This window comes from Parasteatoda tepidariorum, chromosome 12 (assembly GCF_982258835.1).
Source record: "Parasteatoda tepidariorum strain Cologne lab strain chromosome 12, Ptep-v5.0, whole genome shotgun sequence".
In the NCBI taxonomy this organism is placed as follows: Eukaryota; Metazoa; Arthropoda; class Arachnida; order Araneae; family Theridiidae; genus Parasteatoda; species Parasteatoda tepidariorum.
Genome location: NC_141766.1, coordinates 50818051 through 50845677, shown reverse-complemented (window position 1 = coordinate 50845677; position 27627 = coordinate 50818051). Strand labels below are relative to the sequence as shown.

Sequence of the window (27627 nt, the reverse complement as noted above, 5' to 3'; positions counted from 1 at the left end):
AACGTGGTCTGCCCATAATAAATTGACATATTTAAAGTATTCCCCTTAAGATATTAAATTTGAATGTTTCTGATACTGTGGAGAAGTAGGTATGTTTACGCAGGAAAAATGCGCTTTGCATCTGATTTCGTTACTTAAAACGTGGTCTGCTATAATAAATTGACATATTTAAAGAATTCCCCTTAAAATATTAAATTTGAATGTTTCTGATACTGTGGAGAAGTAGGCATGTTAATTCAGGATAAGTGCGTTTTGTATCTGATTTCATTATTTAAGGCGTGGTCTGTTATAATAAATTGACATATTTTAAGTATTCCCCTTAGAGATAATAAATCTTATAATTAAATCTTATCATCTCAAAATCTTATAATTAAATCAAAAGCTACGTATCAGACTTTTTTTTGTCATTTTTTTTAAAGTTTAAAAAATGTCGAAAACATAAATAACTGTTGAAACTAATTCATTAAAATGTATTAAAATTGATACAAAGTAATTATGTAAAATTGGTACAATTTACAAAATAAGCTTTTTTATATTTCGTCAAATGTGACTTTTTATAGAAAACTAAGGATCAGAGAAATTAATTATATTTTTCAGAGCTTTAAGGAAAAATAAGAATATTATTTTCAAATAAATAACTCACCCTTATTAAGGTTTAACGATATTACGGTTCTAAGGATACAAAAGGCATACAGTCCCTAGGCCAAATTATTCGACGCACTATAAGATTCTATGTAAAATCTTAATTATCAGGTAATTTTCTGCAGCCTTTTTGTTTTTATGTGACTGAAAAAGTCGGCACTCCTTGAATTTAATGTATCAACTGGATAAATTAGATGATATATAATATAAATTTGACGATAGGATAAATTAGACGATATATTATATAAATATAGAATATTTATTATATCAAGCATTATATTAGTAGGGGAGAGTGGGGTCAATTGTAATAGGGTACGATTGTAACAGAGCAAAAATTTCGAGTGTCGGGTTCTAGATTTGGTTTCTAGGTGGTGCACAAGGTGTATTTAATAAATCTACATGTACACCCCTGCTGGCAACCATTTTTATGTACTTTTGAAAGAGTTACGTCACAAAAGATATTTTCATGCTACGTGAGTACTTTTTTTTGGTATTAGAATATTATATTGTAACAAAGTAATTTTGTTTAAACAAATAAAAATTATTAACCGAATATGTGAGGGGACACCTTAATTAACATTTCAGTAAAAAAAATATTAGTTTTGTTAATTAGCTAGCATAGTTTTTAACAAATGAAGCTGAAATGGCGTCTTGGGGACAATTGTAACAATAAGTAAAGAGACGATTGTAGCAGCTGAAAATAAATAATCTTAAATAAAAAATAAAAAATGAAAATAAAAAATTACGTAACTCATTAGGAACCACCAATAGTTTCGTATATCATTTATATTATGTTGCAAGTGCATTATTTTATTTGTCACCTTTCACAGCATAAATTAAAATTTTTAACCCCTTAAAGTTAAAAGTTTAACCCTTTAGGTCTCTGCTCATTATTATTTTTACTCCTAAAATATCTACATGTACTACTTTTTTGATCAATAAAAAAATATATCACAACTATGATAATATGTATAATTAACTATGTTTTAGTTGAATTTATGAACTGTTACAATTGACCCCGTAAGTGGGGACAGTTGTAACAAGTGCACGACTGTCAAAAATTGTTAATAACTAATATAATAACATTTAAAATAAGGTATTTATTTTTTTTCCTAGTAGAGGATAGTCTACTTTACTCGTCTATCAATTACTACCAATAATATATTGGATTTTTTGTTAGTTAAAAATAGTTAAGTAAAAAATGTTACAATTGACCCCACTCTCCCCTATATTATAATAATTATATCAAATTTTTAGACGCACAGTAGTTTTTTTTAAAAAAAATTACATGATTTACACGAGTTTATATTCAATACACTCATATTTAAACATACATGTAATGGGTTTTTATTCAGGAGATTTTTTATATACTTCCTATTTGTATTTATTTTCAACGTATTGCATTACAATGTTAACCAATTAAGCCAGGAGCGTACAGAAATGCAAACCGGTTTCATCTGAGTAAAAACATTACAGCTGTATCTGATGATTATAATTTTACATAGAATCTTTTAGTGCGTCTAATAGTATGGCTAAAGACTGTATATTAGTTTACAGGTGAATCATTATTGCTTACCTAAATAAATAATATGAACCTATTGTAAAATAATGCCAGATTTAATGATGTCAGATAAAAATAATGTTAGTTATCAATAAATTTATCACTTGGTGAAAATTTTAATAACATTTGTTTTTATAAATGAAAGTTCCACTCAAGCTTTGGTGATTTCCCAGTGTGATGGCAGGTGCATTTAGACGATAGGAACACTTCTCTTTGAAGAAAAATGAAAAGTTCGTCAACTTTTGGAGAAAGTGTCTTCTAAAATACTAAGTTTTAGTGGTAGACTCTGGAGGCTGCCACTCTGATTGTTGTTAATGACACTTTTCTCCCAAGTACCAACCATTATTAATCTCTGTTTGAAACGGCGTCAAAGTTTCTAATTACCGAAGATAGCTCAGTGGATGATCCGGCTAAAATAACTGATGATTCCCCATCACATTTTTCAGAACCTTTACTATATTCCGCATATTACTGTTCACTTTTGGTTTTGTAAAGTGGTTTGAACTAAATGAGTGAAGTAAAATTAATTAATTTTAAAAAAAAAATGTCGTGAATTCAATCAAAACGAAATTTATAACAATATTTAATTTGAGATGTAGTAATGTTTAAAATTCACTTTTTCTGCAATTTAAAAATAAATGGAACGGCTACTGGTAAAAACAAACTTACAATACTATCTTGAACTGTTTTATCCTGATGGTTTTTCAGATGTTATACCTGATTATTCATTAATATCAAAATAATCTTAAATAATCTAAGAAAGAATTAAAAGACTGTTTAAAAAAATTCGCACTTTTGGTCTTGACTAGAAAATGCTTGGAAAAGGATTTTAGAAGAAATCTCTGATTATCGATGTTCAACTTTCAACTATTAATCAACTTTCAAAATTAAGATTTCTTGATAAACACTCTTTTAATTTTGCATTCGTATATAATTACATTTTATATTTATTTATAGATTTGTATATTATTTTTATTCATTTCTATGATGATAGCATCATTTATAGTATTATTAATACTCAAATCTAATGTTTTCCTTCGGTTCAATACAATTTTTAGCAGCTGCGTATTAATTTCAGAGGAATACGGCATATACTGTAATTGCATATGATCTTGTTTGGTGATAGATTTTTTAAGCATATTGTTAGAATATACATTCCAATAAATAGAATTGAAGAATACAAAGCAAAAGCGCGACAAATCATTACTTATAAAAATTAATGTAAAAAGCATTGATTTCAGTAACAAACATAACTCAAGTAACATAAATCTGACAAATCCTTTTCCTTCATCTGACAAATCCTTTTACTAATTAAAAAAATCAAAAATCGTTTAGTACTACTGTGTAATAAATTAGATTTTAAAAAAGCAACATATGATCTACGCTAAAAATCTTAGCTTAGTTCTAGTGACAAAATGTCAAATTATGTAAAGTTATTCTGGCCTTAGCATTTTTTTAAAAGCCAAATTTTTCAGTGATGTGTCATTTGAGTTTGTATTATATAAAAACTGATACTCAGCAGCGCGACAGCCCTAGAGGGCCAAGGCCTACTGTGTCCATCTCAGTTTTCTTGACCTTGGGCTCTGGGGTGCAGGAGCAGATGTTCCGGTCAGGTGATCAGCCGAACGCAGAACCCCCAGTGTTTATATCCCAAGCATGCTTGGTACTCATTTTTCGACCCACTGAAGGGATGAAAGGCTGAGTCAATCTTGCCCGGCTCGAGGATCGAACCAGGGACTTGTCAGACGACAGCGCGAAGCGCTACCGCTCAGCCACCGGGCGATTTTTATTGTATTTCTGAACTATATTGGGCTGCATTGGAGTGGGGGGGGGCGATTCCCTCAATAAAATGAACTCAACAAGTTATTTTTTAATTAAAACAATTCAATAAAATAAATTTTCAACTTTATGACTGTAAAATAATAAAGGAATATTTTCTATTCAAATTCAGCTAATATTCATAATTGAATTTCTATTTAAAAAATACACTAAGTCAACTTTTAATGTTGGTACAAAAATAAAATAAATAACACTATTTAATGGGAGTCCAAATAAACATTTGTATTTTAGGACTGATATTAATTATGAGAGGGCGAATTATTATTTCAAAACGTCCACAACCAAAAAAAGGTTAATCTCCTAATAGTGATAGAAAAATGATGCCATTTCTTGAAGAGAACGAAAGGGTTGAGAAAAAAAGTCAGAAAAGCATGACTTACATTAAATACGAACCTTAAGCCATCTTTAAATCTTGTTTGGTTTTGTCCCTCCTTCTTCAATTGTTCCTCTTGTCTTGAAGGGCTTTTGATTGAGGCAAAAATTCTTCTCCGATTTCCATTAAGGCCAATCCTAGAAATAGGGGAAGGGGAGAGAAAAAGGGAAAAAAATAAATAAAACATCGGTGGTGGGCTGCAAGAAATCCATCATTCGTTGGGAATCATGAAATAATCCAAAGCAGCTGTCTTGTTCAGGAATATTTTTTTCCCTTTCTTCCCTAAAGATTTTTGCTTTACTTAATTGTGAACTTTCTAACATTAATACAAATTATCTGTCATACCAAGTTCGGAAAAGAGTCATAAAAAACTCTTTCCAGGATTAGGAAAAACTAGAAAATGTTTGCTAAGAATAAAATAAGCATATGAGTCTTTAAATACGTTAATATCTTAATCAATTATAATATTTATAAAAGCTAAACGATACAAAATTTAATCAAAACAAGTCTTGTCACTTAGTAAGACAGATCTTCATACCCATTGTTTAAAGCAGATATTTTTCTAAGTTTTTTTTTTAAAAAAGCAGGGAGCTAAACATAAAAAATAACACACAGACATTGGTTTGATAATATTATATGTCACTTTAAAATCATTTTTGTTTGATAATTCCTTCCGAAAATGGAATATAAACCTTATCTTTAAATAAATAACTTTTTTTTCCTATACTATATGATCTCTTAATAAAAAAAATTAAACTTTTAAGAATTTATTAATTTTAAGTTCTGTTAATTTAAATTGATACATCGATTTTAAGTGAAAGTTTGCAAAGGCACATTATGTCTTAAAAAAACACAGTTCGAATATCACTTTTCCAATGTGAGAAAAAATGATTTTTATTTAAAAATTGGTTAAAAAAGAAACTTTGTCAAGAGCTGTAACACGTAACACGTGTTTTTACGTTTAAAAAATATTAGGAGAAAATTGTTTTTCTACGAACAAAAAGTATGGTTTAATAAAAACTATTAATATATAAATAAAATTTTTTTGAGAGCATGTTTTATCGTAAAAACGAAATTATGATTTCCGTGGTATCAAGAATTTCTTAAGTCTGAAATATTGAAATATTCTAAATATTCTAACCACGAATCACAGAAAAAATCTTTCCTTAAATATTTTGAGTACTTTTAATTATTACCAAAAGCTAAGTAATGACAGAAACCAAGCTGCCTAAAAACTTCAAAATTTAAGTATTAAATAACAAAAAAATGTCATCAGTAAAACTACTGAATATATTTAAATATTGCGAAGAACTAATTGATAAATGGAAGCCAAGTAGCCTTAAAATTTTAAATTAGATTAATAGAAAATCTTTCAATAAATGAGCTGAACACAGAAATTAACAAAACTAAGAATTTCGTTTGCAATTGTTTATCTATTTAGACCAACTGTTTTAAGTAACTAAAATATACGTTAGATTATGCAGTCTTTCTCAGACTTATTGATTGATAAATAAAAGTTGAATATTTTTTCTAATTTTAAAGATATCAGAAAATGATTCTTAAAATAAATTAACACAAATTACCATAATGTACCATTTTCCAACTTAAGAGAAGTATATGTCTTAAATGATTGTATTTTCTGATGAAAAAAAAGTGCGTTAAGTAAGTTTTTATAATATCTTAGAATGGCCATTAGCAAATCGTAAATGAGAAAACAACCATTAATGCGAACCTATCTCACATAGGATCTCTTCGAAGATTATGTTCAAACAATGCATCAAAATCGTCTCATTTTGTTTGATTTTTTGATTCTTATTTTTTATATGTCATAAAATTTATAACCCCCACAGTACGAGATTGAAAATCTAATGAGAAATAAGAAAACGTGGAGGAGCCAAAGAATCATTAAAAAATAATAATAAAAGAGGCATTTTTTTACTCTGGATGATTTTAATTTACTAACGATTTCTAGAATAGAAGGAAAAGATTCATTTAAAATAACATTGGTAGCTAGACGGAAAATGATAATTACTTACAATCCAGTGTTTTAGTCTCCATTCTGCCTCCTACCATCTACATTTTTTACTTCCTTTTTTTTCTCTACCCACATTTTTTAGAGGAAAAAACACATTTTTAAGCTGCCCTTCAGTTCATATGTTAAATCATTAGTTTCAAGTGAGAAAATTTGAATTACGCCAGAGGACATCAACCGATCCCCATTTCTTTGATGCTGCTGAGAATGCCAGACATTGCATTTTGCGAATCGGTATCATTTTTTAAGACTGTTTTTTTCTTCTTTTTTTAAGTTGTAGTCATTTTTGATGCTGTGTTTGGATTTCTTTTTAAAAAAAACAATAATTAGGCAGGAAAAAAGAACACATGGAGGCGAGACTAGCTCATGACGATGAGTGACTGACTAAAAAAAAATTTAAAATATTATTGTACACTGGACCTCAGTACAAAATTCGTTAATGAGTCGGATTCCAAGCTAGTTGTACTGCACAAAAGATTTAAAACATTGAAAAAAACATAAAAAACGGCTTATATCTGTAAAGAGACTCCGAAACATAAAAAAGGAGAAAAATTTAGGGAAGAAAAGGGAAATAAAAAGAAAATAGAAATCACTTTTATTGTTTTAAAGTAATTTTCTATGTAGAACAAGCTTAAAAACTGGTTTCAAAAGTTAAAATAAAGTCTTAAATTTCCGTAATTTAGAATGTCTGTTTTCCTTATTTATTATAAACTATATCTAAAAGGATTAAATCTAAAATTAATGATGTGTTATTTATATATCTACTTATCTATGTATTATATATATATATATATATATATGTATATATGTATTATATATATATATATATATATATATATATATATATATGTATATATGTATTATATATATATATATGTATATATGTATTATATATATATATGTATATATGTATTATATATATATATATATATATATATATATATATATATATATATATATATATATATATATATATATATATATATATATATATATATATATATATATATATATATATATATATGCATATGTTTATATATGCACGGATATTGTAGAAAATAGTTGTAAATTCCATAGGAAAAAAAACATATTTCTTACAGCAAAAAAAATTAAAATAAATACCGAATTTTCTGCTTTTAATCGTTACCCGCCCCCTGCTAAAAATTACCATTTTTTTACGATGTTTCTCTGTATATTTGACTGTTTAAAGCCATTTTTCACAAAACAGTTTTTTTCTGTTTTTCATTCAAATCATTAATGGATTAGAACTGTAAATTCGAGTTCAGTCTTTGTCATACAGATTTACCTTCCTTAAGATAACTTGATCTTTTTTTTTCAAATTATTTTACGATTATTTTCCATTCATGCTCTTCTTCAGAAATTATTTTATGGTTTTCAACATCGTATAAATAAAATTGCGATTTACGTCATTGTCGAATTGATACTCAACCGGATTTTTGCATCATTTTCGTGAGTGTGAGATATCTAATATATACATTATATGAATTTTATTACACATTATAAAACCAAAATTTATTATTTATTTTACCAAAATTATTACCAAAGAGCTTTGGTGAAATTTACCGAGTTTTTTGGCATTCTCATAAAGCCAGAAAATCTGTCAATTTTACCGTATTCTGATCGTTTTGACCATACATTTTTTCCAGTCATATTTTTTTCACATTTATTTTGACATACTTTTTCTCAATTTTGAGAAACCCTGCTTTAAAATGCAAATTCTCTCCTGGAAAACTAGTAAGCATAAAATACAAAAGGAACAAGACGTGAATTATCTTGAAATTGCTGAATAAATGCTTTTCAATTTACCATTTAGAAATCATTAAAACACTCTTAATTTTATCATAACAATTCTTAAAACAAATTTATATATTGTTACATCCCAAATAATGTATGCATTTTAGTACACTCGTCTTATATTTTTACGACTATGCTGATAAGCTTTGCATCCAAATCTAAAGTTTTAACTTTTTTCATCAATCTTTGTTTGAAAGTCACAACTATTTTCGTTTGTGATTGTAATAGGTATTTAATTTCTAGCCAAAACTGAGGGGTATTTCTAAGTTAGTAATGCATTTATTGATTAGATTTCAGTGTTGAACGTTGTGATAAATTGATAGAATTATAATAAATCAGATATTGCAAATAATTGCAGTTATTAGCAGATGGAGGGAAAAAAATAATTCGTCAATCTCTTCATTGATTCATTTAGAAGGATTAATTCCTCATGGGCCTTTTTTTTTTCATTTGAGCATTGGCATGAATTGCCAGCATTATATTTTTAATGGAGTCATGGAGGATGAAATTGCATTAGTTAATTTCTACTGATGTTTCATACGTGAATGATCATTACTTGCCAATTCACGAGCTCCTCTTAGCTGTCTATATCAGAACATACTATTAGCCTACTTATTTAAACCCATTACCTAAGATTTTTATACAATCACAGAAATATTAATTATGAGCAATGGATTTATTGTTTTTTTTTACAATTCTTTGGTGTCAAATAAGTTAAAGTGTCACTACAGGACGTTATCAAAGACATTTAATATTGCAGAAAATTTAAGCCGAATGGCTTATTTTCTTAAAATTCAGTATCACTCTTCTTAATAACACAGGATAAAATTTTTAATATTTCAAATTATAATAGTAAGTTTAATAATACATCTAATAATGCATCTAGTAAGTTAATGTATATGAAAACAAAGATACAGAAGTTGGCATATTATAATAATAGTTGGTATATGGTATAAGAAGTTGGTATATTATAATACAATAAATGGATTAGAATTTTAAAGTATTTTTGAAATTCAAAAGTCAAGAAAAATTCAACTTCAGCTTGTTATATTAAAAAACATCTGTTGAGAAAGTGTATCAAAAGAATGTAAGTCCTCAGTACACTATTGTAAACAATTTTTCAAATTTTTAAGCAATTTACTTCCTGATTGCACAGCATGTTCTGCTATTGGAAATTACAAATAAACAATTATCCTAAATATATGAAAAAAATAATTTTCTGATTTTGATTTAAGAAAATTGATTGAATTCAGGTTTGGGAGCCCGAATGAGTGATTGAGAATCCTTATTATGAAAACATATTAGCACAATAATATGAAAAAATATTTGTATGCAAAAATATATGTCTGCAAAGTATTCAAATGAATATGCATGACATATTAATAATATAAAAATGCTGAAAGCTCTAAGGCCTAATATATTTCAAGTTTGACAAACATCATGACAAATTCTCGACAAACATTAAACAAGCGTAGGGGTCATTAAAAGTCGGTCATAAAAAGGGTGGGCTGACCACCTGCAGTGACAAACCAAACATTAAACAAGAGCCGTGTTGGTTTAGGGATTCGTCTCCCAATGAGGTGAACCGCGGTTCGATCCCAGCGATTGCTGGTTGATCCGCGATTTCCACATCTGGCTTTCATCAGCCGCACTGCTGACATGAAATATCCTCAGTGGTTGGCGGATCATGGGTTAGAGTCCCCTTGCCGTCAGGATAATTGTGGGAGGTTCTCGTGGTGTCCCTCTCCATGTAACGCAAATGCGGTTTGGTTCCATCAAAAAGTCTTCCTCGAACGCAAAATTTCTCCCAATCCTTGATCCAGGAGTTGTCTTGTCTTCTGGAATGGGTTCAAAATTACAAGGCTATGGAATTGAACATTAGTAGTCGTAAATCCAAAAATTGGGACGACTGTTCAACGACCGTTATATATATATATATATATATATATATATATATATATATATATATATATATATATATATATATATATATATATATATATATATATATATATATATATATATATATATAATTTTAGAATATAATTTTAAAAAATGTTTTAGAATTTAATATAGATCGCTTTAAAATTATTTTTACGAAAGCAAAGGATTTTCTAATAAATTAAAATAAAAAAATACATCTTTAATTTTTACAATTTTAGGGATAGACCATTGCTTTTCGTTCAATTTGTGTTCAAAATTCGAAGAAAAGTGTGGCCCCGTAGCGTTCTAGAAATGACGTTTAGTTGTTTTTATTTCTTAACGAGATATAAAATAGCATCGACTAACTTTTAAAGCATACGGGGAAGAAGTGAGAATTTTAAAATACACAAAAGCGTTCACAAGGCTGAAATTAGTCATTAACTTATATGTTACTCATCAGACTGCCCCAATACCCTAAAATGTAAATGTTGAGGTAGCGGATTTGAATCCTACCGCAACCCTAGATACATCCCTTTATTTATATATTTCTTATTTATTGTTACATATAATTATGCAGTCTTGAGTGATAATGATCAAACTTTGCTTATATGCTCTTGATAAGACGAGAAACTAATAGAATAAGATGGGGAAGGATATTTCTTTGGATACAGAGGGATTTGAACCCACTATATTCACATTAAAATTGATTTATCTTTGTAATGTTCTTCACTAACTTCAGCTATCTTTTCTTAATCTTGACAAGGTCTTATAATAAATCCTACTTTATAATGAACACACATGCCTACATATGCATGCGCAACTATAAATAAATAAATACATCGCAAAAATTATATTTACTTTTTATTTATTCGTTTTACAGGACTTCTTTGGCTGAACAGGCTCACAATTCCACTAAATGCTATGCAGAAATCTATGTATGTAGAATGTGCATCCTGTAATCTCTGTAGGATCCTATGGCCTTCCTTGCCTTGTAGTGTTATTGTCCCGTTTACTGTATCTGAATGTATAATATATATATATATATATATATATATATATATATATATATAAAAAAATATATATAAATATATATATAAAAATATATAAATAAAATATATATAAATAGATAAAAGTATATAAATACTTTTAGTAAATTCTATCATTTAATAACAATCATTTAATAACAACAATATTTGTTGTTAAAAATGCATATAACATTCAAATTCGAAGCAATAAAGTAATAATCTTTGCAACCGTACATTTATCGCCGAAATAAAATTCGATGTTGATACCCGACATTCATGTGAGCGGGCTACCCGAAATCCAATTTTTTTGTAAATTTGCAATTTTTCGAAAATTTTTTTGCAAATAAACTTTTTTCTTTATGCAAATTTAACTTAAGAATACATACTTTAATGCTGTATGTATAGAAAAAATTACTTTTTTAGTATTAAAATGAAGTTTAATCGAAACATTCAACCAATTTTTCTTAATTTCATGACTACTGAATTCAACATATTTTCAAAACTATTATTTACCATGTTAACAGCTGCATAAATGCTTGAAACTTTGAAAATAATCTTTTTTTATATAACAATCAATGTCCGATGACCCATTGACTTGAAAAAATATTCTATACAAATGAAATTGACAGTGGACGGGGGTACCCGAGGCTCCTCTACATACAAATGCATTTTGTTGAATTAATTCTTTAAATTTCTTTCATAAAGAAAAATAATTTATTAATAATAACTTATTCAAGAGTAAGTAAAATCTTTTAAAATATATCAATTTAAAAATTACAAAATATTATCTGTGTCGGATTCAATAAATTGCAGTGCCAGATATCATTCTGCAATGTACTTTATTTCCCTAACTAGTCCCAGAAAAATTGTCTTCACTCTCATTTAAAGAATTCAAAATTCCACATTTTTTAAAACAGAAACGGAGATTTCATATTCGGTTTTTTCAGCTATTCTACTCCCGAAGTACCAGAAATTTGCCTTCTCATATTTATAAATAGGGGGTAAAACTTTACAACCGCTTGTCATCGGGATATATGATATATTAGAGTAATAAATAATTCATTCAACTCTTATTAAATATTTAACTAATTTTAGATAAACTATAGAAGTGTAATCAGAGTATTGATATTTTCTTTGGTAAAAGATATAAACATCGTAAGGGTAAAATTAGCATATAAATTTCGAAATGAAAGGTAGTTCCGAAAAGAATTGTGGTAAATTTATGATGATATTTTAGAATATGACGTTACTTTTCAGTTTTGTATTTTTATAAATGATATATTAGAGTAATATATGATATTATATATATATATATATATATATATATATATATATATATATATATATATATATATATATATATTTATATATATATATATATATATATATATATATATATATATATATATATATAATATATCATATACCGGGATATATGATATATTAGAGTAATAAATAATTTACCGTCATCCAACTCTTATTAAATATTTAACTAATTTTAGATAAACTATAGAAGTGTAAACATAGTACTGCTATTCTATTTGGTAAAAGATATAAACATCATAAGGGTAAAATTAGCATATAAATTTCGAAATGAGAGATAGTTCTGAAAAGAATTTTGGTAAATTTATGATGATATTTTAGAATATGACGTGACTTTTCAGTTTTGTATTTTAATTGAATAATTTGCAATAAGAACTATAATTTTGATACCCAAAATGTTAGTCAACCATTAATATAATGCGCAAAAAGAACCAAATGAAAGTTAGGTTTCAGTTACAATACAAGTACGATAATTTTGTCAGAACAGAATTTTTTTATTAGTGTAGGCAATCCTTCTTTTCACATGTAAAAAATTGCAATTTCGTTGCAGAAAGATTTAAAAGAAAAAGTAAGAAAATGTTTAGACTTAAAAAATTGTTAAATTATAGATAAATAGATTTAAAGTACCTACTTTAGTCTTTTTCTTGTTAAAATATTTGAGTGGTTTCTTTTATTACGTATTTTTAGATTTGCATCGAAATACAAAATTGCTTTTTTCTAAAAGAGTTTCAAAAAATAATACAGCTTATCTATTACTGTCATTTGATAAAGATATTATTAAGTAACCTTTATTTTCAATTACTTCCTTTTTTTGTAAGCAACTAAACATTTAAAAAATGGTATTACATTAACTCACTGGGCATAATAAATGTTCAATATTTACTTGGAAGAATTATTTTTAATCTGTATCTATAAAACTTTTGCAATAATTTTTGCCTCTAGACAGAATTAAAAATTCCGGAAAAAAGTTTAGAGTAAATAAAATTTAAACTTATTTTTTGCCAAAATTTAAAGTTTAGATATATATCATGCTTTTGAGAACTGTTCATAATCAAGGAATTTTATCAAACATAAAATTACTATTTGATAATTACTATTACTAATTGTTTTAAAATGTATCTAGGGGATTTAACTTAAATATACGTTTTATGGTAATATAAGTTATGATCAGTATACATTTATCATGAAATTATTTCAAACATAATTTAAAATTCATGAAATACAATCTTAAAATATTTTATTCAAAACATTTCTAAATCAAGTAACTGTCGACCCGAAAGTTAGCAATTAATTTTAAAACAGAATTAGTTAAATCAGTGTTCTAAGTTGATTAAAAAATGGCATTATTAGGATTTATCACTAAACAAATGAACGCAACAATAACAATAAAAAACTGATTAACATAAAATAGTATTTTTTAAGTGAGTTGAAAAAAATCTCAGCAAATTCGAAAATAGTATTTTGGGGGATCCATCGAAGTTAAGATTTCTTAAAACAACAGAAGTTAAAAATTATATATTAAAAAATATTGTAATGGCCATGTAACTTTTTGAAATCACTTTCACAATATGAAGTGGAGTTTCATTAAAACACAATTTTCTAAATAAATATATTCATTACATCTTTGTTTTTAGAAAATACGCATATACCTATTCCATATTAGCTTCTCAATATGATGCCTATAATAATACTTCGAAAGAAAATAAGGAGAAATATATTATCAATATCAAGTGAATCATATTGAAAATTATTTCTAGTTTAGTTGATGAAATGAATAAGCAAAGTAAATATTCCGGAAACAAACTTTCCTTTTAAACAAAAGAATCATTTTTGCATCATTTGAAGATCAATTGCCTGTGAAACTATTGGAAAGGAAGCCACAAAACGCGACCTGTAACAATGCTGGTCATCAGCGTTCCAAAGGCCAGTAGTTCCGCCTCAACACATTCAAGATTCCTTCTTCCGCTTAACTGTTTTTTACCCTTTGCTAAAGGAATTCTTAACACAAAAGTTTACTTAACTTATAACATAAATTTTGCTGCTTTCGAATAACTGTGTCATGAATCAAATATGCAAACTTCTTTTTAATTTCGCAATAAATTCTAACAGTAACTATTAGTAAATATTAATTCTAACAAAAACTATTGAAATTATTAACACTAGAATGCCTAAGGAAGTCATTTTGACAGCTTTTAATTTCAATTAGAAAAACAATGATGCATATAATGACACAATTTCTTAGAATTTTGTACAACATACAACTTTTTTATTGTTAATATTTACTAATAACTTGTTATATGACTGTAAATAGTATAAAAAATTATAAAAATTAATTTTAAGCAAATTTCTTTTCACATTATTTATTATTTTACAATCCAGTCATTTTGACTGCTTTTGGGCAATATAGGTATATACTAAGCCCCCGTCTTTCTAGTGCTAATATCTAACAAAAACTTATTTAAATTGATAATTTACAGAGAAACGTATTTAAGTTTATTAATAACATATTTAAATTAATATATTTACCTCTTGATGTTTCCTATTATTATTTCTAATAGCTTCTGTGTTATCAGATAAATCACCGTATATTCAGATATAGTTTTTTTTTCGATGAATTTACTACAATAGTTAAACATAAATTTATTTCTACGCGAATATAAGATTTCTGGTAAAATTACCGTTTTTGTATGACTGCTCTCTCGAACTAATTCCAAATAAATAAAAAGTCTTAATACCTTTGGAATTTTTTTACGAAAATGAATTCTTTAAAGTATTTTATGTTAAGTATAAGCAGGAGGAATTATTCCTGTAAACTTAGGATGCATTTAAGAAAAAAAAGAGCAGTCTACACTTCTGAATACATGTGCCCTGAATAACAAATTTCCTAATTATTAGATTCTTACGCAATTTGAACGGTTTGAGGGCTTAACCTTAAATATGCAAATTAATTATTGCAGAAATCAAGTTTAAGTTAGGAAATCAGACACAAAAGCATACTTTCCTTGAATAAATGACTCGATGGATCTTAATTCTTCACCCTCTAAGTAGGGGAAGGCAGCAGCAATCTGAGAAATGTGGCCCCTATAGTTTAATCAGAAGAGCAGTAGAAAATTGTGATACCATGATGCTAATTTTTCCTTTTACGTATTTAGCTGGATTGTTAGAACTTTTTAAGCCAATCAAACAATTTTTGTAAAAGATAATTCCATGTCCAAAATTCCATTCAATTAGTCCAAAGATAATTTCAAGCAAAAACTATTTTTCAGTAATTATTTATTACATTTTACTAAATTAGGAATAACAGATGAAAAATACATTAATTTTGAGGTACGCAAATTGTTACATCATTTTAAATGTTAAAATTTTATCTGGAAGCTTACAATATTATATCAAAATTGATCAAGTTGGTTTCGAAAAATCAAATTTTTCAGTATCTGATCTTATAAAATTTAATGTCTCTGAAACGGTTTGGGATCAATTTGATGCTCCCAATTTGTCGTTTACACAATTCGTTCCTGTGGCAATTTATTATGGGTTCAACTTGTCGCAAAGTTGATTCGTCGTGTGAACAATTACTAACAGTTTCGATGAAATGCATTTATTTACGAAAATAAAGTTTTTGCATTGTATGAAAAAATACTTAATCTGTGGCCGTTCAAATTTTACGAAAACCCCATAAGTTTCAAGATTTTTCTTATTCTTACTGTGAACGTGGATTTGAACAATGCTTACGTAAGACTCAAAATCAACTTATTTTCAAATTTCCGCAAAATTCAAATATATATATATAAAATTGAAAAATATTAAAACAGAAAATGCTTTTAACTGAATTTAAACTGAAAGTTAAATTTGGAAAGAAAAAGTTGGGGAAAAAATTCCTTATAAAGGAACTTGAGAGGCCAAAACTTTTGATCACTGAAGAAAAACACAAAAGACTCATGCAGAATATTCGACTAGAAATTTTATAAAATAAATTAAAGCGGAAATTTTGCTACACATAAAGTTAAATTTACATTTAAATTTACGTAAAACTGAAGTAAGATCGATACAACAAAAGTAAAAAAAAGTGGCATTTTTTTAAGTCAGCATAATGGGAAGTTTTTTTTTAATTGACAGGAGGAGAAGAACTCAAAATCAACCAAAATATTCAAACGTAATATTTAAGCAGCCACTTTCTTAGATTTTACTTTAATTTGAAAATAAAACTTATGTCAGTTTTAAAACTAAATATTTTCACTTGATTTGTTAAAATGCCATTGTGGTTGAAATAAACCGTATAATCTAAAATATGGGGGGAAATATCTTTAATCCCCTACCAGAAAAGTTGTTGCTACCTCTAAGTTTAAAAAAAAATTCACAAATGTTGCGAAATAAGTAAATGAGAGTAAAACTTGTTTGACATCACGAATAAAGAAAAAGAGTTTCTAAAACTTAACAAGCAATAAGTGCTGTAATTTCAAACAGCGCAATGGACTTGGAAAAGGTCATTTTGAACTTGAACAAAATTTCAAAAATTATAGTTTATTGGTAAAGTTTATTTATGGATTTTTATTAAAAGTCATAAGGATCTTGTATAAGGATTGTGATGTAATCAACATACTTGGTTCAAGTACCAAAGTTGCACGAACCTTAAACATAGACATAAACATTAGACATTAAACATAGTGTATTTTTTTTCCCTTGAAAAGGTTCTAATGTGTTATGCAATGAAGGAAAAATTCTACATTATAGCCTCATTATTAGCCATATACTTATTTACTATAATTGTGTTTTTTTTTAAATCTGAACGATGAGACTTTTTCCACCCTAACCGACTTTTATGACTGGTCCCCATTTTTCTTTGTGTTTTCCAAAAACTTCATATTTTGCAAAATGTAGTTTATATGAAATATATAATTGTAATAATTTTTTGTAAGAATATTTTGATCGTAGAAAAATGGACAGGATTATTTAGATTTTAAGAAAATCAATTACATTTAAAAAATAAAGCAAAGGAACATAGAATGTGTTACAAATAGTGTGACTCAATAAGTTATAAATTAAAATTAATTTTACTTGCCTACAATATGTAACTATAACCATATTGTACAAAAGATAAAATTGATATGAGTAAATTTATAATATAACGGAAACCTTATATTAAATTGGAAAATATTTTTGCCTCTGTAAAAAATTGGAAATAAATGAAATGGAAGATGCAGGTAAGTGACATTTTCAGAGGTATTTATTAATCAGGAAAAATAATATAATATGGTCGGATCAAGATAGATATGTTTAAAGTAACAGAATAGCTTTTGCTTTTGCTTTAATTTTAACATAACTAATCCACATCAGTTTGAAGTTCGCTTGCATGATTTTCTCTTCAAATTAAATAGAGGTAAATAACGAAAGTAAATTGTTATTAGTCCCTACTTTCAAAATATCTATAATGAAAAATTCTGTCCTGTGACCTCCACATCTTCAAAAGTCGATGATATTTACTCTCCATAATTAAAGCATAAACCAATGTTTTACAGTCTAGTATAGCACAACATTCAAAAGCTAGCAATAGAAAACTTATATTATGGAGTAGAAAAATAAAATAAAGAACTATTTCGGGATATATTACGGTTTAATGACAGAAAATAATATTTCCCTTTGATTTCGTTAAAGTCTATTCTCCCCATGCTTAAGAACGCTTAATGTTGTAAACAAGAAGTACTATTTCTACGAGTGAATTTAGAAAAAAAATGAAAAAGAACTTCCGCACTCATATATTTATCTTTTTCATTTTTATTTATTTATTTGTTTTTTTTTTTCAAAAACAACATTTTTTAAGCACAGTAAATTATTAACAATTGAAATTTACTTGATTAGAAAAATGGGAAATCTGTCGAATTATTTTTAGCAGTGTCGTATTTTTAGGTACACAATTACATAGTTTTTTTCTTGTTTTAATTAACTCTTCATTGATCTAGCACAGTCACATTGACAATTAAATACGTATCAAGCATCTTTCGAAAAGTGGGTATTTTTTCAAGAGAATTTAATCTTCATACTTTTTCCGACACTTATGCATTTCTTGATGTTATAGTTTTTAGTTATAATTATTTAAATAAGTCATAATTTTATCTTAATTTTTATCATTATATTAATCTAGTAAAATTAATATTCAATTAAATAAAAAGAATTTTGCATTGAAGATTTTTTTTCCTTTTCTTAACTCTGAAATATTTTTATTATTCTAACAAGTAAGTTCAAAAATTATTTTTAAATTATAAAACATATTGATATTCTTAAACAACATTCTTCGACATGTAAATAAAAGTAATCAATAATGCGATATTGAGCTGTAGCATGATTCAATGTTAATAAATGTTGATTAAAAAGTTCATGAATACTTTAAATGAAGGATTGCTTCAGCAACTAAATTAAAATTCATAGCAGTGCGCCAGGTGCGTTCTTTTAATTTTATTTCTATCATCATCACCCCTATGCCCTTAATTCGAAAGAATTATTTTTTATAGTGGTACATGTCAAGAAATGCTTAGTCAAATAAAAAAAATTGAATCTTCTTAGAGTGGCTTTTCTTACCATGCCTTCCTTACAAATGAAAACTACGAAAAAGTTATTAACATTTTAATTAAAGAACAGAACCTTAATTGAAATGTTAATACAGACATTTTTTGTACATTCTTTAATTACGAAGGATAATTTAGCATTCTATGTTTAATAAACAAAACTAATCCTAGTGTAATGCGTTGAGGAATCGATATATCATTTAAGTAAAAACATATCTTGATAAAATTTATTCAGTTTAAAATTTACAAGCTTAAGAATCTTTTTAAATTTTTTTATAATTTTTCAAGTGTTGATATATTAAAAGAAAAACAACGCTTTTCAATGAAACGGAAAATTGTTAGTTCCGAAATTAACTTCAATCGAAGTTTTAATTTGCTTTTCGTTCTTTTTTTGATTATTATCTAGATTATCTGAAACAATCTTTCTAGTTTTTCAAATGAGTGTATGACTGCAAAGTTGAAGCTTTGCAGAGCACATAATACAAGACTTTTTGCAGTCGTTAATGTTCTGTTGATGATTTGATTAAAGATAAGCGGCTAATTAAAGTTATAATAACATTAACTGTAATAATGATAAATTGGTGGGATCATTTTCCTTCTAATTTATCAAAACATTTGTAGCCATTTTCCATCAAAGCATTTTTTATTCTTTACCATATGGAAGGAAGCTGTTTTCCTAAATTTACCAAACTAAGATTGAAAAAGAAATCATAAAATAGAGTAGCAGATAAAAATATAAGTAACAAATAAAAATATAAGTAACTAACAATGTATCTTAATAAATAATTTTTAATACGTTGACTGAAAAATTGTCATTTCTTCATATTTTTAATTTCAATTAAAATAGTAATATTGCTGCAAAATCTATAGGATTTCACTCTAAATAAATTTGAGGAAATAAATAAAAGAAAAGTTTTAGTTAACTTCTGAATTGAACATAAAAAAAGTAGGTAATATTCTTTCATTTACTCAGCAAATATAAAAATTAACATTATTCATTTGATATGAATGAATTCAATTCTGTTTTAGGAAATGAAAGTGAATTGGACCTCATCTCCTGGAAGTACTCCAAAACAGGACACAAGTAGTAAGTAATTTTTCTTTGTAACTCAAATCATTTCATGAGATCTATCGCAAAACTAAATATAATACAATAATAGATTGGTAATTGTAACAAATAGACATTTTCAATGATTTCTATCTTTGAAAAAACTTATTACATTATGACAATTATTATTTAAATGCTAAAAACCTTTCAATTCCTACTTATGGTTACTTTTTATTACTACTCGTTATTACGATATTATTTCAATCCATTAACGGATTTGAAACTTGGTTGATGCATAATTATTACGTGTAAACTAAAACTCTACGAACACTCTTCATTTTAAAAGTAATTTATATTAGTTACGATGGTTAAGTAAATTCCTCCAATAAAATAAAATCTTTCATTTGCGATTCAATTATTATTTATTTATTTATTTTTTGAAATTTAACAATAATTTTCCGTAAAAATACACCTTATTCGTACTTTTTCAGTTTGTTTTCCGTATTAAAATGTCTTCTTGTCTGTAATTATACTGCCCAATTCTTTAATTTCTCAATATATTATGCTAACTATATAGCATAATGCATTACTTAGAATAATATCTAAATATAATTTACTATATCTAAAAATAAAAATACTCTATGTAATAAAATTCATCAATAGAATGATTTATTTGAAACTTTTGGTTCCTTACGATCTCAATGGTAATTGATGAAAATACTAATTATATTTCATCATCATCATAGTTGGCCAGACAGCCCAATGTGAGCCAATGCCTTTCTCTGAAGATTTGTCCACGGCAACTTCCGATTTATCTCTGATCTTCAATTATTTTCATTAATAGCAAGAAAATCAGACTCCACTGAGTCAGCCTATCTCAACCGCCGCCTTCCCCGCTTTCTTGTTCCAGTGGGTCTAACAAGCAGTATCTTTTATATTGTATTGCCATCTGTCATTCTTACCACGTGGGTCATCCAGTTCATCCTATTTATTTTTATGTATTTAATACTATCGGGTTGTATTATATATTGTGCAGTTCGAAGTTAAATCTCCTTCTCCAGTTATTGTTTCCATTTACACAGAAAGAAACCTTGATTTAATGGCCCCCGACAGCCGTATTTGCCAGATGAATTGCATTCCATAAACTTATTAAAAATTTTGCCAAAAATGGTTAAAAAAATATTTATTCTATGAAACATATTACTGTTAATAGCAAACAATTTAGCATTGTTTAAAATATCACTTTAAATTAGTTTGGTTTAAATTTATTTATTATCTAGCTACAACAAAAAAATTATCTGATATCAATTCCTTTAAGAAGAAGAATATTAATTATAAATAGTTAAATAAGAAAGATAAAATTATCAAAAAATACTTCGAAAATGTTAGGTTGTAAAAAAAGAGACATCACATTTTACATGTGTTACTTACTTGCAATAAAACTTCATCATTACTCTTTATTAGTCCAATCCACATTTGTCTATTTATTAAAAATACAGTAAAAACACTACTCAAATTTTTGAACTAGATATAGAGAATAGCCGTGAATTCCATCCTACGTCCCTCCCTATTATGATTTGTCTGTTCGTGGTCATTTACATAATAATTTTGACAGAATAATTGACAAATCAATAAATTACGTGATATAGCTATTTACGGGTCTATTCGAATGCAATGTGTGACAATAATTACTGGAAAATGTAAATTAGCATAAAATTAAAATAATTTTGATAAAAAGTACAGTTTCAAATGTATCGTTCACAAACAGCTAGTTTATAAAGTTAAGGCGCTTATAGTTGTGGTGCCCTTGGTGGTGGTGTTTTTAATTTTAGATCAAATCATGTTCCTCGTCTAACTGCTCATTTAGCCTGACATGACTACAGATTTTAAATCAGAAATTAATGGATGGATGTGTAAAGATTTGGATATATATGCATGCATTTATAGTAAAGATTTGGCTAAAGATTCAGCGTTGTACCGTTTTTTAGAAAATGAGAAAAAAGTGTCTTGAAACAGTATTTGCCGGCTATTACTTTTCATAGACTGGGTTTGTAAAGAGTTCCTGGTCTAGTCGCTTCTGCTCTGTTCTTAATGCTATATTGGCTAAAAAAAGTACGAACTAAAACTTCTACCTTGAAAGCTTTCAGACATTATTTGAATATTTTAAATAAATGCCATTGCTATTATGGGACTATATTTTTCATTTAAATTAAAAAAAAATTTACATTAAAATAAATTAGTTTTTATTGAATCCTCTGGCCGATGTTTTAATAAAATTTTCCGCTAATAGTTCATTTCTGATTCAAGTTGCTTCGGATGTCATTCTGTTATTGCTTCACTGTAAAAACTGCGGCGTAATATCGCTTCATATTTGATGATTTCATGATATAAATACCAATTTTTACCACATTTACCAAACTTTATCGCATGATATTGATAATTTTATCAAAATCATTACCGTTGGGCTTTGGTGCATAAAATGCAAAACTTCTTGGTGTTTCCATATAGCCAGAAACACGGTTATTTTCAACCATACATTTTTCTCAGTATATGATTAAATTTTTTGTTTGCTAAGGAAATTAGGCGTGAAATTCATTTTTAATAATTTAAGAGCAAGAATCTTCTATTTTAGAATTTCGAAAAACTTGATTTAAAGATTATTTTTTTAAATACATTATTGTTTTCTTACAATTATTCATGAAAGATTCATTATTTAAATACTTTCTCAGTTAATTTTAAAATTTATAGCAATTTATCTAAAACTATTGAAGAGGGGTGAGAATAATATTAAGCTTATTTTAAAGAGCGGAAATTGATAATTTGATTTTAGTTACCCAAGCCTAAAGGATACTTAATTATAAATTGAAATCCAATGATTAATTAAGGAAATATTTTCACTTCTATATATATTGATCAATCTGTTTCAAGTATTCGAAATGCAGTCTTTTGGGGAATTTAGTAGTTAAATGTGTCCTAGGGAACCTATTTAATTTAATCACACTCTTGTAAAGTGAGAGAACATAAAATATATATTCTATGTTAACTTGTCAGTTCCTTGTAATTATTGGCAGTAAAATAATTCTCATAAAACATTCAAAATTTTCAAACATCAAGTTTTATTCTAGATTAAGAAATTTCCAGAAAAAATTAAGTATTAATACAGCTATATAAATACCTGAAAAATAGAATTCTACATTATCTGATAAATAAAATGAAGAAAATTAAATAAAGTTTCCTGAAAATTACTTATTTCTCATTAAGTAGTATTATTTATTATGATTTTTACATGAACTAGTCTAAAAATATTTTCACATTTATTTGTACTCAAATTTATTGAATAAAGCATTATTTTTTTCATTTAAAAAACACACTATGTAGAAATATGTGACTTTAATAATTTCTATTATATGTTCTAAATAATTAATCATCAGTAAGTGACTTATTAAAAATGAGACTAATCATTTTAAAATTCATTTTTAAAAAATATGAAAAATAACCTACTTCGTAGAATTCATTTATCTTCAGTTCTAAGTAGAAATAAATGTCTATGCTTCAAATTACAGTCCTATTGAGCTATAAAAATTGATGAGTGCTTACAAAAGTAAAGCTTTTGCTCATCGCACACATTTTAAAAGTCTACCCTATATAATTTTAGTCCTCGAATGTCAATCGTTCTTGATTAATGTTTTCGCTTCAAGATGACTTATCTAAATTTATAAAAACTATTAGTGCATAATTATGAGAAAATCTTTATTGTTAAACAATGTAAATTATGAACAACTATTATTTCAAAAGAGATTGCGTGTTGACCTAAATACGTGATATGAATTATTTTAGATCACCTTTATGTATTTAATCACTACAACCACTACTTTTATTTATTATCAACGATATGAGGGATTCACACTTATCACATCATGTAGATAGTTTACTAACTCATATTTTCTATTCTTAAGAACTTTTAATCTAAATATATAATGAAGTGAGAATTTATATAAGTTTAAAATTTTAAATTATAGTTTATTAAGAGATAAAAATGCTGCATTTTTTTGATAAATTATAATTTAAAATTATTTATAAGATAAGCCTGGTAATTTTTGTCTTTTTTATTTATATATATATATATATATATATATATATATATATATATATATATATATATATATATATAAACATAGGGAGAGGGAGAGAGATTGGAAAATATCAGATTTTAAGAAATCAAAACTCTTTTAGATTTAATCCTCAGAAAAATTAACCGATTAAAAACTCATCAGTGGTATTCATGAATTTTAACGTTTTTTTAAAAAAACGTCCAGTTTTAGAAGAAATTAGAAATAACAGTATCACAAATTAGTCAAACTGATACCAGAACATGTATAATCATACTGTAAATTTTTTACCTAGCATGGCATCATACTTTAAATTTTAAGACCTGGTATGGCATCTTACTAGCAATTTTAAAACCAGTATGGTACCTCGCTGGAAGTTGTAAATAAAGCATGGCATCTTACTGGAAATTTAAAACCACTATGGTACCATATTAGAAATTTTGAAAATGGCATTCATATATGCCGCAAAATTTGAAACTAGTATAAAATTGTACTGGAAACTTTAACACCAGCTTTAAAGCGTACTAGAAATTTAATATATTTTGATTATAAATATGATAAATTTGTTTACAAATGTGGTTAAAACTAACAGAAAATGGCAAAATTTACTGTGTTTCTGGTTCTATGGATGCACTAAATAGCTCGGTAAATTTAACTACAGCTCTTTGGTAATGCTTTTAGCAAAATCAGCAATAACATATGGCTTTAATTACCAAATTTGTGATAAATTTGGTGAATGTTCATTTGGTAATTTTATCATGGCACATTAAAGTTTGGCATAAATACCATTTATACGGTTAAATTTATTTTTCAGTTTTGTACTTTTTACTAAATGGGTAGTAGTAAAAACTATAATTTTTGTAACCAGAATTTCCGGTAAATGGTTACCATATGAACGCAAAAATTACCAAATAAATGAATTAAATACTGTACATTTTGGTTTTATTATTCAGAATAATTTCTTTTTACCAGTAACGTCATTACTGTATTGTACGGTAATTTTATCAGAATTGTTTTCTCCGTGTCGAAACTGGTTGTTTTCCATGTTTTTATTCATATCCCCCTCCATTCTTCCCCTCCCCATTATGATCTCACGGAAAACATTGATTACAAGTGTTTTGCAAACCTGGTGGTAAATCCATCCATTTTCAAATTAAAGATCTTGTCTTTGAAATAAAGGTGGCCGGCGCTGACCAGGCTGCTATCATAATGCTGTTGTTTTCTTATGTGAAATCTTATATCCCTACTACCTTGTTCTAAAAACTACGCATTGTAGGAGAGCTTTATGCTTATATATTTTGAATGGACCCCTTAATGTACAAAATTAAATAGTTCATGAGATATATAATAACTAAATTTTATGAAATCTGCTAAATTGTTTGAAGTTCTAAAACTTTGTTGCGGCGCATTCCTGCTGAAGCTGGGATTTCATGATTTATTTATTTTTATTTTTTAAATTTATTTGAAAACTTGTAATTAAATACCTTTGATTATAATTATTGCGCTTCCATTTTTTTTGCACTAGTTATTCTTATTATATTAAACATTTTAAGCTAATTAAAATTCCTTAGAAAAAATTCTTTTCTTGACAATTTCAAATTCTTTTGCTGCAGATTATTAAATTTCAGAGATAAAAATACTTGTCATTCCATATTACCTTTTAATTCACAATGATAATGAAAAAAGTATAAAATAGTAGTTAAAAAATTATAAAATATAATATCGTTTTCAATTATTACAATGTTCGTTTGGAATGCACGTTATAGTTCTGCGTAGTGCTTCAACTTTTTCAAAAAGTCAGTTGCTGCAATTTTCACTTCCGTTATCAGCATTTGGCATTACTGCTTTTGTGTTCTTTAATGTTTTGTCGGCGAGCATCAGTCTTCGTTTTGTATCAAAAAATTAAAAAGGTAAGTTTTTTCTATTGATTTAAATTATTATCTATTCAAGGTAACTTAATACCGTAAATCTCTAAAAATAACTTTAAAATTTTAAACTAGAAACTAAATGTTTGGAATCGGAAATTTTAACATTATTTTTACAGATGAAACGAAGTCGGACATCATGATAGCGAAGCTTTGGACTGGCCAAAGAATGAGCTTTGACTCAAACTATGTGAAATATTGTGAATATTCTTTTTGTCAATTAATATTATTACATTAAACATTGTTACCTTTTAACTATGTATAATTGTACTTTATAATGAAACATAGTGGAAATTTATTTTTAATTTAAATATTTGTGTTTGCTAGCATTGCAGGCTTGGAACTACAAACCATTTAATGACTAATATTATATTCTCTTTGATATTAAAAGTTTCAAAATATATGATTACCATTACATTATACTTAAGTAACAATTATCTGAGCAACTTTAATTGTTTTGAAATGAAGCTATCAAGATATTGTATGAAATATTCTTTAAATATTTCTAGTTATTAAACTTATTAAAATAATTCATTATTTTCATTATTTTCTAAGGCAAATGTACCAGTTATGAGAACCCTTAAGGAATTTCTTTCAAAACTATATTTTATTTAATATTTCAATATTTCTTAAATATATATATAAATTAATAGCTTAAATATTTATTTAAATTCATGCATAATATTTCTATTTTTGAAATCAGAATCGTTATATGTCTTGCGTAAAATAACTATTTTAAAGTCAATATTATCATGAACTCATCTTGTTGGTGTGTAACATAGTATGCAAGGCAATATTTTTTTTCACTGAGATTCTGAGAGAAATATAGAGGCTCGTGATGAGTAAGAAACTTTTAGGAAACTTATTCGCAAGAAAAAATTACCTGTACTTTAACCAAACTTGGGTCATTTCTACAAAGCTAATACATATTATTTGCTTCTGGTAACAAACAAACGCTCGAGTAAAAAGCTATTTAATAGCATATTTAAAATAACCCTAAAAAAAGTCACATTAAGTAACTAAAAATTCAAAAATGTTTTCGGAGTAAAAAAAAGAGCAATAAACAAAAAAAACTTTTCCAAAAATATAAACGAAAATTAACTTGATCATGTCCGCTAAATAACTTATGTGTGAAATGATCATATCGCTACACTAGAGTCGGTGATATGATCAATCGCTAAAGTGATTGTCAGAGATACGAACCCAGACCTGATGAGAATAGTTAAGAAGTGGTAAAGAATATCAGTGATTAACAATTTTTATGATATAATATGACATTAATATTTTAATGAATGAAGAGACAGTCTAGAGTTATATAGCTATTAGTATATGCGTTAATATTTATTAAACTATTATGTTTAGTCTAATCAATATATTTTTAAAGTATGTACAAAAGACTATTTCGATAGAAATTAATTAGAATATTATATGCAACCATCAAGGAATTATCCC

General features: G+C 26.7%; 1 protein-coding gene across 5 annotated transcripts in view; it reads left to right on the top strand.

The window, feature by feature from the left end:
- The window catches only part of LOC107454859 (cytotoxic granule associated RNA binding protein TIA1-like), a 1051915-nt gene that overhangs the window by 601788 nt on the left and 422500 nt on the right, over positions 1–27627 (top strand). For all 5 annotated transcript variants that reach the window (XM_016073996.4, XM_071188069.2, XM_016072550.4 and 2 more), the window contains one exon: positions 20123–20180. In XM_016073996.4, coding sequence (XP_015929482.1) covers positions 20123–20180 — 58 coding nt within the window. The remainder of the gene's footprint in view (positions 1–20122; positions 20181–27627) is intronic.